We start from the raw sequence: 17,757 nt of genomic DNA, 5'->3' as shown, positions 1-17,757 counted from the left end.
GGGTCAAGGTCGGCGAGGTAGTTAACATCTCGCCCACCACTGCACCCCATCGCGTGGCCATCGGAGAGCCGGGAAATATTCAACCAGATATGATTGCCCTGCAATGGAGGCATGCACGCAGGCGATGACGCGACGCGCTCCCGGGGAACCACGGCGAGCGGAAGAGGAGGAGGGAGCACCTGAGGTGTCCCCCCTTTGGACACAATGCGAGCAGGGTCAGAGTGGCCCCCCAACACACAAAGCCGACAAACTAATTGAATTATTAAACGAACGGCGCGTAACTGTAGATCGGACCCTAACGGTTGTTTGCGAGGAACAACGAGCTACGCCAGCACAGGTGCACATGGGTTTATTCTCAAGCCGAGCGCCGCTGCTCCTTCTGCTGCTCGTCGTTTATGGTTAGGTTAATGGCGCTAGTTAAGACTCCCGCCCCCCCCCCCCCTTCTTTGCAAGGCCTTGAAAGGCGCAGCGCTAGTGTGGATAGAGAGGTCTCACGATGTGACTTCAGAAGTAGTCCTATGACGCCACCTTCCACGGCTGTTCTTTTGGCGCAAGTCTGTGCTACTGCTCGCCACCGCCGAGTTCCGATCGGGAATGCCTCCATCTCGTGAGGCGACGCTGGCAGCAATGTAATTATAGAGGATGTCGAAGCTTAAACTAAGACTGAATCACTTTTTCCTATAATGAACAACGTGATTTCTTTATAATCAAGTGAGAACCCTTTGAGACTAAAGGTCTTATTTGCAAGGAAGACCAACATGGAAATTATAACCTAGAGATATACATTTTGATGTAAAGCTTTCGTGACTGCAGTGATTCATATTCTTGGTTCTTTCGGTAAAGTAACGTAGAAGGGAAACAATAAAATAATAAAAATATAAACCAATAAAATTCTCACGACGTTTCGACTGCAACACAAGCAATCATCATCAGGTGTGAAAACCACAGCAAGAAAATTTGAAAAAAAGTGGCGTTTTTTTAACGTTAGCACCACGGAGAGCGATTTGGCAGTTATTCAGATGGACGAGTCCATCTATGTTCGGAAAAGAGGAGGAGGGCGACGAAAATAATGGATGCGGTCTGAAATCCACCGTAAGCATGAACAATCAATTAAGACCCCAAATGGTTTATCAAATCCTTCCAATGATTGCTAAGCCAGAATCCATCTTCTCTATTGAAATTGTCTCTGTGTTTATATATGTGGATAGCCTCATGAACGAATGTCTCAGTAGGCTCACATGACATTGACTTCTCCAAGACAGAGGTTCTTTGCAAGCCATCTGGCTACCATGAGAGATTCGTTCATGAGGCTATCCACATATATAAACACAGAGACAATTTCAACTGAGAAGATGGATTCTGGCTTAGCAATCATTGGAAGGATATGATCAACCATTTCGAGTCTTAATTGATTGTTCACGCTTACGGTGGATTTTAGACTGCATCCATTATTTTCGTCCCCCCCCTCCTCTTTTCCGAACATAGATGGACTCGTCCATCTGAATAACTGCCAAATCGCTCTCCGTGGTGCTAACGATTAAAAAACCGCCACTTTTTTAATTTTCTTGCTGTGGTTGTCACACCTGATGATGATTGCTTGTGTTGCAGTCGAAACGTCGTGAGAATTTTATTGTTTTATATTTTTATTATTTTATTGTTTCCCTTCTACGTGACTTTACCGAAAGAACCAAGAATAGAGATATACATATTCTTGGTTATTTCGGTAAAGTCACGTAGAAGGGAAACAATAAAATAATAAAAAATATAAATATATTGTTTCCCTTCTACGTGACTTTACCGAAAGAACCATGAATATGAATCCCTGCAGTCACGAAAGCTTTAAATCAAAATTTAGCGATATACATTCAATTAAACCATAACTAAAGAGAGCAATAATGCTTTAATATTTCATAGGCGTGATAAATAATGAACACATATAATAGGTTACAATTCATAATGAATAATCATAAAGTCAGGACATTTTAATTGCTGTTTTTCTAGCCCTTAGCCCTGAATTTGTTTTCTTGTCCACCTTACACCATGAGAATAAAACAGCCTCAAGTGCTTCCTACCATGGTGCGATAATAGAATGAAGGTACTGATTTTAAGCGCTTTAAATTTAACTTTCTGTACTTAGTCCCTCTCTGAAAGACCTCGCTGCAGAAGTTGGACTTTGTTCTCAACGTTTTAGTTTTAACGGACTGTGTAAATAATTTTTTTAAACCTTTTTTTTTAAGACGCGGCAGAGGAAAGAAGGAGACGGAGGAGAGGCCGTCCCTTAATAACAACAACAAAAATAAACACAAAGCTAGTTTTTAACACCTCTTTTTTTATATATGTACCAAACATTTCATCAAAGCGCATCGCTCGTGAATACTGCGGTCGAGCCTTGTCATTGTGGCAGCTCGGCTTGGCCCTCATTTGTGCCGACTCCGCGGAGGGGCTGCAGCCGGACGGGCGTTCCTCGCGTTCCTCCGCCAGGCGAAGGGAAGGGGGGAGGGAAGAAAGAAAAACAAAAACCCCCACGACAAAACACGTGGCAGAGGCCGCGGCACGCCCTGCGGTAACCCGGGGCATCGCGAGCGACCCGCGCGCGTGGAGTCACACGGTGCCGGTCCGACCACTCTCATCCTTGCTCCACCATAGTTATTGTCATCATCGTGTTCTATTCACCGCTGGATCACTGCATCGAGGCCTCCTCTCCCAAGCCATTTTTCTGTCTGTACATGCACCAAAATCGAAGGACGGAGGCTGAAATATTTTGGTAATCTCCAGATTATGAGATGCACCCCAAATCTTTTGGCAAGTGTCGATAAAGTTTTTGCAAATATGGTCACGTGTACACACGCGTGAATGATGACAGGATTATACAACAACCCCCACCTCCCCATTTTATGTTTTGGTTTAAAATACAGTGGGAGGAAAAGTGGGTTTTATAAACCATAAAAAACTAACGATGTGAAGGGAAAACCCTGAAGAAACTATACAACATTACACTGTGTAACAAAACATTTTTTTGTCCCTGGCTAGTAAGTGTTATTTCCTAATTGCTTATGCTTCAAACGTACAGAAAATGGCTATTGTTCCCCACAAACTTTGCGTTTGTGACCGGGACAGTGAAATTTTTAAATTTACCTATTTTCAATGAAAAAACGTGGTGTGCATTTGTGTCATTCCTTCACATAAAGTCTTTACTTTTTAGGCATAAGAATATAAAAAAATAACACTTACTACCCAGAGACAAAAAAATCGTGTTACATAGTGAATTATTATTATTACTACTCACTGAGTCTCAAGACTCTTTTTGCAGGAAGGTCCTGCCAAGCTTTCCCAGTAGGGGGGGGGGGGGCGATGTTTCTGCTTGTAATCCCAATCGAGTAATTGTGCAGCTAAATTTTTTCAGCAGTGCGATGTTTGGCCATTACCAGCTACGTTGAATGGGTTTTGCCAGAACGCGATTGGATTTGTTGTTGTTGTATGCAGTCATTGATGGTGATCGGGGGGGGCTGAGCCCATCGACTGATTGTAGTTGGTGACCCGGTGTATTTCACCGGTGGCTGAACCCCAGTTTGAAACCCAGAATGTCACCGGTGCCGGTGCAGCGTGCCAACACGTCGCTGTATTCTGAGCCATCCCGGGCAACTCCGGTTGTAATTCTTTTGTTTCGTGGTCAGTTCGCCACAATTTCAACTGCGCTGACCCCTACACACACCACGCCGACGCATTTCTTTCACCGATAATGGGTCTTGCGCTTTCCATTCACCTTTGAATTTTTTTCCTACTTCTGCAGTGAGTGCACGGTGCCATTTTAATGCCATTTTGTTGTTATTTTTTGCGGCTGTGTGTGTGTGTGTGCTTTTTTTATCGCAGGAATCTGTCCGGGAACATTTTTAACACGATCCCCCAAGGGACCCTGGACGTCCTTCAAGGCCTCAAGTTCCTGTGAGTACTTCCTGCTCCCCGCCCTTCGTCGTGACCAACGGGAGCCGACGTGCGTGCCCGCGCGACGGCTATTTGCGCACCTGCCTTTTATTTTCGTCTTACGATTCTTACCCCGATTATAGACCCGCGTCCGGGGGCAGAGCGATGCCTTTTTCCTTTTCCGAACCTCCCGACGAAACAGAGCAATGCTTTGCATCGAGAGATTGACCCGAAAGAGACAGCAGAGGCCTCCTTCTCCTCCTGCTGCTCCTGACATCCTTTAAGGGCCTTTCTTATATCCTCGCAGAGCCTGGCTTCTGTTTTCCATCAGTTGTGCAGTTGAGCGAATTGCTGTGCCCGTGTCTGTCCACTGAATAAGCTCTGTGAAAAGGTCAAATTCATGTCTAAACCAAGCTTGTTTTTTTTGTGGTCATTGATGACCGGGCTGATACCCAATCGAGCTCGCTGCACTGAACCTCCAAACTACCTGTTAATAATCATCTTAATAATCCATTGTCTTTCCACTACTGGATGAAAGCCACCCCACGCCATCACCACCGTTCACGTTCCAGTATGGCTTTCCCTATCTCGCTCATACACATGAGCTTATCTCATCGCTCCATCTTACATACCCTTATCTACAGTTAAGAGGCAGCCCCAGTAATTTACAACCGCACGAAACGGAAACCATTGGAAGTCATAACGCACGCCCAGATAGCAGGCACGGTGGTGCAGAGCGGGGCCGAATGCTCGGCCCGTTTTACCGCTAAACCTCGCCGCACATGTGGCCCGGTATAAAGTCTACTTCCTGGAATTTACTGCTCCGCCTTTCAGCCTCGCAAATGTGCAAAGCGGAGCCAGCGGTGGTGGTACCTTCCGAGAGTATTGCATTTCACCCCTCTCCGCAGCGCTCGGCAGGAGAACGGCACGAAGAAAAGCCACGACGTAATTCACTTATTTCTGAACAGGTTTAAGCGGCGTTCTCCCCACGGAATCGTCGTTTGATCAAAATGACCTGTAAAAAATGACCCCCGCCCGCCACCCTCCCCACCCCCGGTGTAATTCTATAAACACGAGCGAGTGCGGTTACACCGAGGGTGGCTGTGTCGGTGGGCGGGAGGGCGGACGGACGGACGGGCACGGCTGGGGGTCACGTGTTCAGGGGAACCCGACCCTGGTGACTCCCTCCGAGTCGGTCCGGAGCACCGATCCTGAACGCCGATCTCCCTGGGTAAAAACGGAGCCATGCAGTCACATCGCAGCTGCTCCCCCCCCCCCCCCCCCCACTCACGCTTATTGAAAGCAGATGGATTGGCCCGAGTATGGTTATTTGGATCAGGGCTGGAATAAAAGATATATATATACCCCGTGTCCAGATGAAAACCGCAAAAATCCTTTGGGCAGTGACTTCTCAAATGGATTTTGCTGGCTTTCACTTTCGTCCCATCCAGCTCTGAAAATTGGACTCTGGCACGCAGTAATTACAACAATACGAACGTGCGTTTCGCACGCACGCACACGCGCGTGCACGCACGCACGTGCGCGCGCACGAGCAGCTTGTGTGTACGTCGAAGTTCTTTTGCACCGTGCATAGCCAGCCGTGCGAATCGGAGTTGAAGGGGAAGGACACGACCCAGCGCACGGCTCGGCGATGCTCGGTGCGATCACCATTGAGCCAGGTTTCACCGATTCAGCGGTTCAGTGCCCTGAGCTGAGCCGCCCATATATATGTTATTATTATTATTTTTCTCCAGGGAATTTCAAAACTGTGCCATCTACTGCCTATAATCATAACTATATATCAGCTGATAAGGCTCCATTGAGCGACCACAGCTCTGTTACGAGGACGACCACAGCCCAAGGCCGCCGGCAGGGGCGGCAGTTACAGGACATTTCAGGTGATCAGATCACCCTGAAAGCGCCCGCGCCCATCAGATATCAGCAGCTAAGCTGCCTTGAGCCTGCTGAGTAGATTTGACACGAATATTATCGGTGTTGTCTGCTTGGGAAATCCGAATTCAGTGTCTGGCCACGGATAACATCAGTGGCGAGCGATGCATCCGACATGGCCCTGAGCATCCCGGCTTCACCAGTCCACAATGATTCATCAGTCCATCACGACCGGCATGGTGAAATAATCGTGGTTTTTAAAAATATATCTAAATGTATCAACACCCGAAACTTGTAAATCCTTTAGTGCCCAGTGGCACGTGCAAAAGCAGATCCCTCATTAGCGCTACAAAGAGAGTCGCTCCGACCGCCCCAGCCCTGCCGTCACTCGCCACTCTGGCAGGTGAAGACACCGCCGCTCGGGAGAGGACCTCACTTGTCCACACCGTGCCAGCAGCCGCATTCGCCGAAGCCCACCGCACCGGGGGGCCGGCACCCGGTGGGGGGGGGGGGGGCGGGTTGTGTGTGTGGGGTGCATGTGTGTGTGTAGGAGGGAGGCCTGTGTGTGTGTGTAGCAGTGAGCGCGCCGCGCTACGAACCCGGCGACCCGAGTTCGATTCCCGCTCACGGCCAACACCAGCGACGATTATCTGAACATGGCCTCCCCTAGGTCGATTCAGCCTCAAATGAGTACCTGGAGTGTTGTGTAAACATCACCGCTAGGGAGACAATGGTGGCCGGGCGTGGTGTTGTCCACCCACCCCCTCGTGTGCCGTGCCGGCCTTCATAGTTGCTCGCTAACAACACTTTCCCCAACAGTCTGTTCAGGCTATACGGGGGATTTTTGTCTTTGTGTGTGGGGTGCGTGCGTGTGGGGTGCGTGTGTAAAGGGGAGGGGGGGGGGTTGCGTATAGATCGTCGCGGCGGTCCGTGGTCACGCAAGAGTTGGCTTGGCGAGGATATTTTCCACCGCATGTGCGCAGGGTGCCAGGTATTCCATGAGCCATCCCCTTGGAGCACGATTCAGTCGGAGCCAGATTAATCTTCATAGTCGTTGCGTTTATTATTATTATTTATTTCTTTGCTACTCGCTCCGGCGATCCCCGCCTGGTTAATTGCGCTTTCGTAAAGCGATCCTCCGCAGCTGTGCCGCCCCGTTTCTGCGGTTCTGTTTTTAATCACGGCTCTTTGGACATCGCGGCTCGGGTTCTGACGCGTGACGGAGTCCGTGTGGCTGGGCGCTGGCTAACGCAGTCCCCGCGTGACAAACCCAAATGGCTCCGAATTAAATTGAAACACCCGGCGCTTGCTCAAGAGCGGTGGTGCGGGCGACGGCGCACGGGAAAGCCTCCCTGAGCCTTCACGCTCTTCTTCCGGAGCCTCTCCCGTGTTTGGGATGTTCGGCCAAATGCATTTTACGAGCGTGCGTGATGTGGGAGGAAGCTCGCTGTACCCGGAGAAAACTCGCGCGTGCAAAGGGGCAGCGGAGACAACATCGACACGGACGTTCAATTCAAGCTGGAAGATCTTGAAGCGCTCGGACGCTCTTTGCTCTGACGCTCCTCTTTCCCGGGTTTCCAGCCCCGAGCTGGTAGCACTCAAAGCTCTGCTCCAGATAGATTCAGGAATCCATTGATGCGCTGCCATATTTTAGCCACCGCGTTGCCCGAGCCTACAACGCCCGGCATTCCGAGACAGTCTCCCTCGCAAGTGCTGCTCAGGCTCCACTCTTCTTGGTCTGTGACATCAGACGTGACTGCTGGTGCATTGCGGGTGATTCGGTCATGGAATCTTTAACTTAGCGCTGCAAAGTAAATTCTGTCCTCCTATAACTCCATGTTGTTTTCATCGCGCGAATTCGATCTAACACGATAAATGTATTCGGGAAGAATTTTTTTGTTGTAACGGTGATGCGAATTCGATATATCGCGATCGAGTGAACAGAACTACGTCGCGCGAGTAGAAATAAACGGTTGTATGGCTGCCTCGACGTAACATCACACAAGGCGGGATGCTGCTGGATGCTTCTAGATGCTACCCACGCGCCTCAGCCTTTGTTCAAATCTGCATTCGCATCTCACGTGCTCTCGCGGACTGTGCTTTACCCATTATTACATATTATAACGCGATTTTTCCATAACGCGGTGTTCTTCAGGAATGTAACTAAAACTGCTCTATCGGAGAACAGAATGTACCAAGAAAAATTTCATCTGGAAAACCTTGAGTGAAGGCTGCCGGAGTGGCTTCTGGGCGATATTGCCAGAGGCTTGAGGTGATAACAGGCACAGTTCCAGCGGCAGCAGCTGCAACTTGAGAAACATTCTCAGTGTGCGGCCACGGCGCTGCGTTTCCACCGCAGCTGAGAAGGCCACGGCAGTCGAGTGTCACGTGGGGAACGGTGGCATAGTAACAGCCATGCGGCGGCACCAACCTGACACCGGTCAGCCACACCGATCACACTCCGGCTCAGAGACGAACCAAGTGCCCCAGGAACTTCCAGTGCACCGTGATTTAGGAGTCCCACTTTTTTAATTATTATTATTATTACTATCATTAAACGTTTAAAAGAAATACATCTTCCACGGCCTGAAACCCAAACATGGGGTGAGTTGGAGCATGGCGCTGCAATAATAAACATAATTTATGTTTTTTTTTTTCAATAGCCGCTTTGGCCAAAGGAGAAAGATTGTCTCTCTTGCCAAAGATGAGAACACCAGGGTTAGCCCCAGACTCTCAGTGGCCAGATATTTTCTCTCCGTCTTCCGCCTGCGAGTCAACATTGCGTTCTACTCTGGACTTAGACTGTTTGTTTAACCCCCTTTTGTGCTTCGCACTGCAGAATCGGTCCCTTTCTCTTGCTGTTATTGTAACCCTTTCCCGGCACGAGAAATAATGCAGCGCAGAGATGAGCGATTAATACGTCAAGTGAAGCTCCCAGCTGCTGGCCCTTGCTGAAGCACTGGTAATCACGCCCGATGATCGTTATCACGCGGCATATTTCGGTGCAAGATACGGTAAATGTAAAAAAAAGGACGTAAATGCCCCGTAAAGCCTTAGCAGACTGTTGCGGCAAGTGCTGTTTAGCAAGCACCCATGAAGGCCGGCACAACACACGAGGGAGTGGGTGACCATCACCATGCCCAGCCGCCTTTATCTCAAAAGTGTCGATGTTTAGGGCTGAGTCGACCAAGGGGAGGCGCAGGACCGGTTCGGATAATCAGCGCTGGTGTTGGCCGTGAGCGGGAATCGAACTCGGGTAGCCGGGTTCGTAGCACACCGCGCTAATTGCTATGCACGCACGCACACAAGCGCGGTAAATTTCTCACACACGGAATCCGTGGCACGAAATTGCAGCCAATCCTCAGGTATTTTTTTTTTTTTACGATGAACACGCAGACACCGCTCGTTCCGACACGCGGCCGGTCCCGGCAGCGGCAGCTGCTGACCATTACGCGCCACGCCATATTTGGCACGAGTGGACCCAAGCGCTCGCGCGCGTGTACGTGTATATGTTTGTATGCATGCGTGTGTGCACGCGTGCATGTACGCGTCTTTGTGTTTGCACGCGTGTTTGTGAGGAGCGGTATTGTAGCGGTTAGCCCCGTACACTTCGGCGACTCAAGTTCGATGCCCACTCACGGGGGATCTTTGCGTGCATGCGCACGTGCATTTTCCTGCGCGTGCGCGCGTGCACGTGCGTGTCTGGGGGCTCCGCGTGGCACCGGGTGGCTGACGGGGAGCTAAGTTTGGCTGGCGGCGGCTGCGGCGACGGTGGAGGGTTTTGAGAATTTGAGGGCGGAGGCGGCGCATGAGATTCCTCGTCGTCCGTCGCCACCGCTGCCGCTGTTGTACCACTGCTGCCGCTGCTGCGTGCTTCGCCTGGCCCTGGGCAGTGTTCCTGTTTAATGTTGACGTTTCCTTTTGTTTCGTCTTGTTGCGCGCCCCTCCGCACGGCGACGTCCGTCTCGCTCACCACGGCACCCCATTGGGTCTCGTTCGGCAAAGCGGCGGTTGTGCGATGACCACGGGTGATGCTTTGCGATGACGGACGCGGCGATTGATGGAAGTGTTGGCGATTACAATGGTGCTCGTTAATGACGATGATGGCATAGACGCTGATGGTGATTGATAGGTGTGTGTGTGTGAGTAGGTAGATGATAATGATATTAAGAGGAACAAAATGAAGAGGAAATAGTGGAAGAGGAGGTGGTAGACGAATATGACGTTGGTGGCTGGTAATTAACATGACGACGGTGTTTAATCCTGTTTACAAATCAGCTGCGGCCACTCAAATCCCAATTTGTGAGCAACTCGAGAGAGAGAGAGACTCTGACACACACAACCAATCGGAAATGTGGAACACATGTAGTGTTAAACGCACTTTATTTTTCCTATGGCCGACGAAGGAGCCTTAATCCTCAGAGCCGGTGCCAAAATATCTCGGGCCCCCCCCCCCCCCGTTCGCCTCCAGGGGTGGCGCACCGAGCTGTTTTCAACCGAGGCCAAGGTTGGAGCCGCGGTTCGTTTGAAAGGGCCGAATTCTTCCGCGCTCTGTGCAATTCCCAGCAGGTGCTGGGCGGCCGCACTTTGAAGCTGCCGACGGTTTAATCGATACACAAGCACGGCGAGTCCCTTCCGCACCCACGTGCCCAGCGGTAACCCATTAGGGATAACGGGTGTTTTTTAGCCCCCGTTTGGAAGGCCAGAATTGAAACGTTATGCTTTGCCGTCTACAAGGGACCAAAAAGAAAACATCGAACCAATTTGTGCCGTCTGTCTCGCCCGTGCGTGGTCGCGTGGATCCTCACGTTTTGCCCACTCGCTAAAAGAAACGATTTTCTATTTTACCGGGTAAGGCCCACTGAGCTATGTAGGTCTTTGTCAGAAGCGACCTGGCTATCACAAATGGGCTTCAGATCAGTCGCCCAGGGCTCTCCGTGTCGCTGAAGACCGCAACGCAGGAAAATAAACCGGGGGAGGAGGGGCGGGCCGGAAACACGAATAAAGTTGGCTTCTGGAAACCACGACGGCACAAGGCGAGGCTTTAATTTCAGCCGGGTCTGTCGATGTCGGCGACCCAGGATGTGTTTCCGCCGCCCAGCACATCGTATCAAGGGTGTCTCTCGCCTTCACCATAGCCACGACGAGTCATGTGCCACCTCCAACTAAGCAGTGACCCAGAATATATTTCCGAAGCGGGTTTACCGCATTCAAGAATACACTATTAAATTATTAAACTGTTTTTATTTCACCAGGTAAGGCCCACCGAGCTATGTATCTCTTTTTCAGAAGCGACTTGGCTATAATAAATTATAACTCAACGAAGTGGCTTATCACGTGTAACTGTATATCAGCCAAATACTCTTAAACGCATGATTCTAAATGTGGAGAGAAAAACTGAGAAAACTCCACGCGACCATGGGGAGAGAGACATGCAAACTCCACATATACAGTCGTCAAAGTCAGGATTGAACCCACGACCTCCTGTTCATCAGGTGAGGTAGTTAACATCTTACTCTGTGTCCGCGTAATCTTAAACAGGCCGACCGCCTCTACCACGCGAGTGGCAGCACGGACACTTCAGAAAAAGAATCCAATCGCTTCGTGGGCTTTGCCTAGTAAAGTAAAACATTTGCTTCGTGAGTTTCTTCCATTTCCTATACTTTGCACTCCTATCACATGTTTGTTATTGTTTGTTGTGGTCACTTTATGACCCGCCCCGATTGGACATCTGTGAGAAAAAGCTCCAGAGCCCATCGGATTCCTCCCACAGTATGAAAAAAGATTCTGATTCTGATGACGCTCGCGTACACGCGCGCGCCTTGACCAGAGCTCCGTTTCTCACTGAATGTTTTCCGGGCCGCTGGTAAGTCTGCTGGAATAGGTTCTACACGTGACGAGTAGCCACAGTCACAGAGAGAAAGGTGGGGAGGGGGGGGGGTGGTGGTGGTGATATACTGGATGTGGTGTTTTCCGGGTTGCTGATCTGGCTGAAATTTAGCCCTGGTCAGACCTTAATTGGCGAGGACTTGTAAATTCCGAAAGGTGTCGTCGACGTTTAGACAACCACGACCGCTCGCTCGCTCGCCTCTCCGACGCCACCAGCGCTCTTTGTCACAGAGCAGCCAGCGGTCGGCGTCGCAGAGGTCATCGGCGTCATAAACCGACGCCCTTATTGACGCCATCGCGTGATCATTCGTTAATTGAGATTATTCATTTAATTGCTTTGTTTTTTTTTATTATTCAACCACGGTTGCTAGGCCACAGGCCCAAAGGCCCAAATTGCCAATCGGCGGACAACTGAAGGCGTTAATTGATGAGAGCTGACGCGCGTCTTCAATTGGGCAAGGTCATTGTAACAACTTGGGGAGAAAAATACGACAGGAGGGAGTTATACTTTAGAGCAGTGCGAGGGATGAACCAGAAAGAGAAGTGCCGTGACCTGCAACGTGCTACAGATGAGCTCTTATTGCCCGGCACCACCTCTGACATTGACGAACCGCTCCTGTGCGTTCCCTCCCATTCCATCCTCTCCACCCCCCCCCCCCCCCCCCCACCGCAGGGAGTTTGAGAGCGAGTGGTTGCTGTGCGACTGCGGGCTGCGCTGGCTTCCCGGGCACCTGCGCAACCGCTCGGTGCGCCTGTCGGAGCCCACGCGCTGCCCCTACCCCCGCGCGCTCCGCGGACTCCCCTTGCGAGCGCTGCAGGAGACGCAGCTCAGCTGCGGTGAGCACCTCCCGTGCCCCCCCCCCCTTCCCCCGACGCGCACGGTTTACACGACGCGGGTGCTGCCCCCGGTGCACTTCCTAGCGCCGGCAACCTCTGGGCTTGCAATCCAGAGGCCGCCAGTCCCATTGGGTCACCCGGCGGCGCGGCAGTTGAGACAGAGCGGAACGCTTCTTGAGCTCTCCCCACAGCCTCTGTCCGCCCGGCGGGCCACCGTGACGAGATGTTAACTCGCTCACCTTGAGCCACTCTGACCCTGCCAGCATTGCGTCCAAAGGGACACCTCTTGTGCTCCCTCCTCCGCGCGGCGCGCCATCGCCCTGTGCGTGCGTGCGTGCCTCCATTGCAGGGCAATCATATCTGGTTGAGTATTCCCCGGCTCTCCGATGGCCACGCGATGGGGTGCCGTGGTGAGCGAGATGTTAATTACCTCGCCGACCTTGACGCCTGCATTCTTGGAGTTTGCATCTCTCTTCCAGTGGCCATGTGGCTTGTTTTTTTTCGTCCGGGTCCTCAGATTTTCCCCCCTCCACATTTATAAACGTATTGTGTGTTTAACTTTGTTTGCACCAAGCGCAGCCAACCATGCCAATCGGAGGCGCATGGTGGCCCCCCGGGACCGCGTCAGCCCATCGCCTGCGTGCGTGCCTCCCTCGCTTCATTTCCCAGCTCTCTGGTAGCCACGTGATAGGGGTGACGCGGTCGCGAGATGTTAACTACCTCGATTGGTAGACAGGAGGTGTAGGTGGGACTGTTCGCCAACAGTGTCACGCGCGAGTAATTGCAAGGCTGCACCATCACCTTATTAATATTATTTTTATTATTTTTATTTTTACGAGGTTTTGAATTCAGTTTGAGAGGGAGGCCTTTGAGGGCTGAATGAAAAGGGTGTGGGCGGGGGGATTAAGTTCATCCGACAGTGGAGTGATGAATGTGATACGCGAATGAGGACCATGTGGGTTCTAGTGGATGCCCTTTTTGCCAGTAAACAATTGCAGGGCTGCACCCGTACCAATAACCATTTCACTCGCCATGCCCCCCCCCCCATCTCGTCAGATCTGGGAAGCTAAGGAGAGTTGAGCTTGGATAGCACGTTCGGACGAGCGACCATCGTACACCAAATCATTCTCAAGGGGCCTGCAGGGCTACGTGGTAGGCTGCAGGGGCCCGTGCAGCAAAAAACAGTTTTGTACTGTACTATGCTCCATAATCTATGCTCCCATCCTTGATCAATCTGCTTTTTGACCAGCGTGGTGAAGTGGCACAGTGGTTAGCACACAGCGGAACTAGAACCCGAGTTCGATTCCCGTCCACGGTGAATATCAGTAGCAAGTGACAAATTGTAATTCTTAAATTATGGCATTGTTAGTTTGAATGTGAGGTTAGTAACACTTCGTCGGTGCTTTCCAGTTGCCTGGGTGAAAAGTGGGCTCGGTTTTGCCAAATCCTGGCCAACTGACCAAGACAAACTTACAAAAAATAAATTAATAATATCTGAAGCAGGCCTGCCACCGCCCCCGCCCCCACCCGCCTCCGTCTTCACTAACCTGCACTGACCAGCATGGTGAAGTATGGTTAAACAGCCCCCATGACTGGCGCGGCATGGTTAGGCATCCACACAGCGGTGGATTAGCCAGATGGGTGCTCCAGGTTGAATGTATTTTTCCTATCAACGCTGTTACCATGCACATGTTAGTTTGGGACGGTTGGCATTCAACTCTCATTAAGAACGTTTGAGTTCATATCCCGATCGGGGGGGGGGCAGTCTCAGAACATCAGTGGAGACTTCCCGCATCCCGAGAGTGTTGAACTTTCACATGTGGCTCAGATGCATTGGCTCGTGTGTTCGTCCATACGTGTGCCTGTATGTGTGTGTGCATACGTGCGTGTGTGTGTGCATACGTGTGTATGTGTGTGTGTGAGTACGTGTGTATGTGTGTGAGTACGTGTGTGTGAGTACGTGTGTATGTGTGTGTGAGTACGTGTGTATGTGTGTGTGTGAGTACGTGTGTATGTGTGTGTGAGTATGTGTATGTGTGGGTGTGAGTACGTGTGTATGTCTGTGTGTGCATACGTGTGCCTGTATGTGTGTGTGTGCATACGTGCGTGTGTGTGTCATTGTGATGGGGAGCGGTTAGCGCACTGCGCTCCGAACCTACCCGCTCACGGCCAACATCACTGACGATTGTCTGAACCGGTCCTGGACCTCCCCTAGGTCGACTCAGCCTCAAATTGAGTACCTGGTGCGGTGTGTAGCAAACATCGCCACTCGGAAGACAAAAAGGCGGGCGGGCGTGGTGTTGGCCACCCACCCCCTCGTCTGCCGTGCCGGCCTTCATAGGTGCTCGCTAACAGCATTTGCCCCAACAGTCTGTTTCAGGCTATACGGGAGATCTTTGCCTTTGTGTGCGTTTGAGTGGATGCATATGCGTGTGGATGCTTGTGTTAGCGCATGCTTGTGTTTTGCGTTGTGCGCGCGCGTTCGTGTGTGGGTACGTGTGTATGTGTGAGTACGTGTATGTGAGTACGTGTGTGAGTACGTGTATGTGTGTGTGAGTGCGTGTGTGTGTGCGTGTGTGTGTGTACGTGTATGTGTGTGTGAGTACGTGTGTGAGTACGTGTATGTGTGTGTGCGTGGGGAGCGATAGAGTAGCGGTTAGCGCGCTGCGCTATGAACCTGGCGACCCGAGTTCGATTCCTGCTCACGGCCAACACCAGTGACGATTATCTGAACCGGTCCCAGGCCTCGACTAGGTCGACTCAGCCTCAAATGAGTACCTAGTGCAGTGTTTAAACATTGCCACTAGGGAGACAAAGGAGGTCGGGCGTGGTGCTGGCCACCCACCCCCTCGTGTACCGTTCCGGCCTTCATAGGTGCTCGCTAACAGCACTTGCCCCTACAGTCTGTTAAGGCTATATGGGGGATCTTTGTCTTTTTGTACGTGTTTGTGTGTGTGAGTACGTGTGTGTGTGTGAGTACGTGTATGTGTGTGTGAGTACGTGTATGTGTGTGTGAGTACGTGTGTGAGTACGTGTGTGTGTGTGAGTATGTGTGTGTGAGTACGTGTGTGAGTACGTGTATGTGTGTGTGAGTGCGTGTGTGTGTGCGTGTATGTGTGAGTACATGTGTGCGTGTGTGTGAGTACGTGCGTGTGTGCGTGTGTGTGAGTACGTGTATGTGTGTGAGTACGTGCGTGTGTGAGTACGTGTATGTGTGTTTGTGAGTACGTGCGTGTGTACGTGTGTGTGTGAGACCGTGTATGTGTGTGTGAGTGTGTGTGTGCGTGTATGTGTGTGTGAGTACGTGCGTGTGTGCGTGTGTGTGTGTACGTGTATGTGTGTATGAGTACGTGCATGTGTGTGCGTGTGTGTGTGCGCGTGAATGTACGCTGTGTGTGTGCGCGTGAATGTACGCTGTGTGTGTGAGTATGTGCGTGTGTGCGTGTGTGTGAATGTACGCTGTGTGTGAGTACTTGTGTGTGTGCGTGTGTGAGTACGTGTGTGTGTGAGTACGTGTGTGTGTGCGTGAATGTACGCTGTGTGTGTGTGCGTGTGAGTACGTGTGTGTGTGAGTACGTGTGTGTGTGTGTGCGATAGTGTAGCGGTTAGCGCGCTGCGCTATGAACCTGGCGACCCGGGTTCGATTCCCGCTCACGGCCAACACCAGTGACGATTATCTGAACCGGTCCTGGGCCTCCCCTAGGTCGACTCAGCCTAAAATGAGTACCTGGTGCGGTGGATAAAAACATTGCCACTGGGGAGATAAAGGCGGTCGGGCGTGGTGCTGGCCACCCACCCCCTCGTGTACCGTTCCGGCCTTCATAGGTGTTTGCTAACAGCACTTGCCCCTACAGTCTGTTAAGGCTATACGGGGGATCTTTGTTCTTTTTTTGTGTGTGCGCGTGTGTTGTGAATGTACGCTGTGTGTGTCTGAGTACTTGTGCGTGTGTGAGTACGTGTGTGTGTGTGCGTGAATGTACGCTGTGTGTGTGTGAGTACGTGTGTGTGCGTGTGTGTGTGAGTACGTGTGTGAGTACGTGTGTGTGTGTGCGTGAATGTACGCTGTGTGTGTGTGCGTGTGTGTGTGTGTGAGTACGTGTGTGTGTGTGCGTGTGTGAGTACGTGTGTGTGTGTGAGTACGTGTGTGTGTACGTGTGTGAGTACTTGTGTGAGTGTGTGTGAGTACTTGTGTGAGTACTTGTGTGAGTGTGTGTGAGTGTGTGTGAGTACTTGTGTGAGTACTTGTGTGAGTGTGTGTGAGTGTGTGTGTGAGTACTTGTGTGAGTACTTGTGTGAGTGTGTGTGAGTGTGTGTGAGTACTTGTGTGAGTGTGTGTGTGAGTACTTGTGTGAGCACTTGTGTGAGTGTGTGAGTACTTGTGTGAGGACTTGTGTAAGTGTGTGTGAGTGTGTGTGTGAGTACTTGTGAGTGTGTGTGAGTGTGTGAGTACTTGTGTGAGTGCGTGTGTGAGTACTTGTGTGAGTGTGTGTGAGTGTGTGTGTGAGTACTTGTGAGTGTGTGTGAGTACCTGTGTGAGTACTTGTGTGAGTACTTGTGTAAGTACTTGTGTGAGTACTTGTGTGAGGCTCATCCAAGAACTAGCTGGGACGAGGCGACGCGGGATTATTTGGGATCATCGTGGCTTAGTTTGAAAGCCACGGGCTCAGGGCACCAAACTGTGGCACAATAATAAATAAGTCTCTTTAAACAACAATGAAAAAAAAACACAATAACAACAACAACGATGGCAACAACAACAAACAAGCGAACGTCTCGGCAAGAAACGTCGCACCAGCAAATCGGTGTTTTTATTGCCCTATTTTGTTTCTTTTTAGCTTTTGCCACGCCAATTTGTTTGCTTAGCATTATTTATGTTTACGTTTTGGTTGGGCTCTTGCTACACTTGCCCCGAGGGTGGCCGCGGATCATCTGACAGGTCTCAGCGGTGGCCCCCCCTTCCCCGCTGCCCCCCCTCCACCTCGGCCCTCGACGCCCCCCCCCCCCCAAACAAACCGCGTGGCGCTGTGGCAGGCGTCGGCTCGCGTCGCCGGGACCCTCCGCTCCCTCTCTCGCGCAAACGCGGACGCTGTGTAAGTGGCGAGTGTCCCACGAGCGAATGGTTCCCGGTGGTCATCGGTTAGGGCGCCACGGAGGTGAGATGTTAACTACCTCGCCTGGTGACGCAGGAGAGATCGTGGGTTCGATCCCGACCCTGACGCC

At 51.3% G+C, this 17,757-nt stretch overlaps 1 protein-coding gene across 2 annotated transcripts in view; it reads left to right on the top strand.

The window, feature by feature from the left end:
- Positions 1-17,757, top strand: part of LOC116940664 (adhesion G protein-coupled receptor A3-like) — a 113,373-nt gene that overhangs the window by 69,763 nt on the left and 25,853 nt on the right. For both annotated transcript variants that reach the window (XM_032950791.2, XM_032950792.2), the window contains exons 5-6: positions 3,871-3,942; positions 12,374-12,537. In XM_032950791.2, coding sequence (XP_032806682.2) covers positions 3,871-3,942; positions 12,374-12,537 — 236 coding nt within the window. The remainder of the gene's footprint in view (positions 1-3,870; positions 3,943-12,373; positions 12,538-17,757) is intronic.

This window comes from Petromyzon marinus, chromosome 9, assembly GCF_048934315.1.
Source record: "Petromyzon marinus isolate PM22_M1 ecotype Great Lakes invasive population chromosome 9, UKy_Petmar_22M1.pri1.0, whole genome shotgun sequence".
Taxonomy (NCBI): domain Eukaryota; kingdom Metazoa; phylum Chordata; class Hyperoartia; order Petromyzontiformes; family Petromyzontidae; genus Petromyzon; species Petromyzon marinus.
The sequence above is the reverse complement of the archived record's forward strand: the minus strand, read 5'-3'. Positions and strand labels throughout refer to the sequence as shown.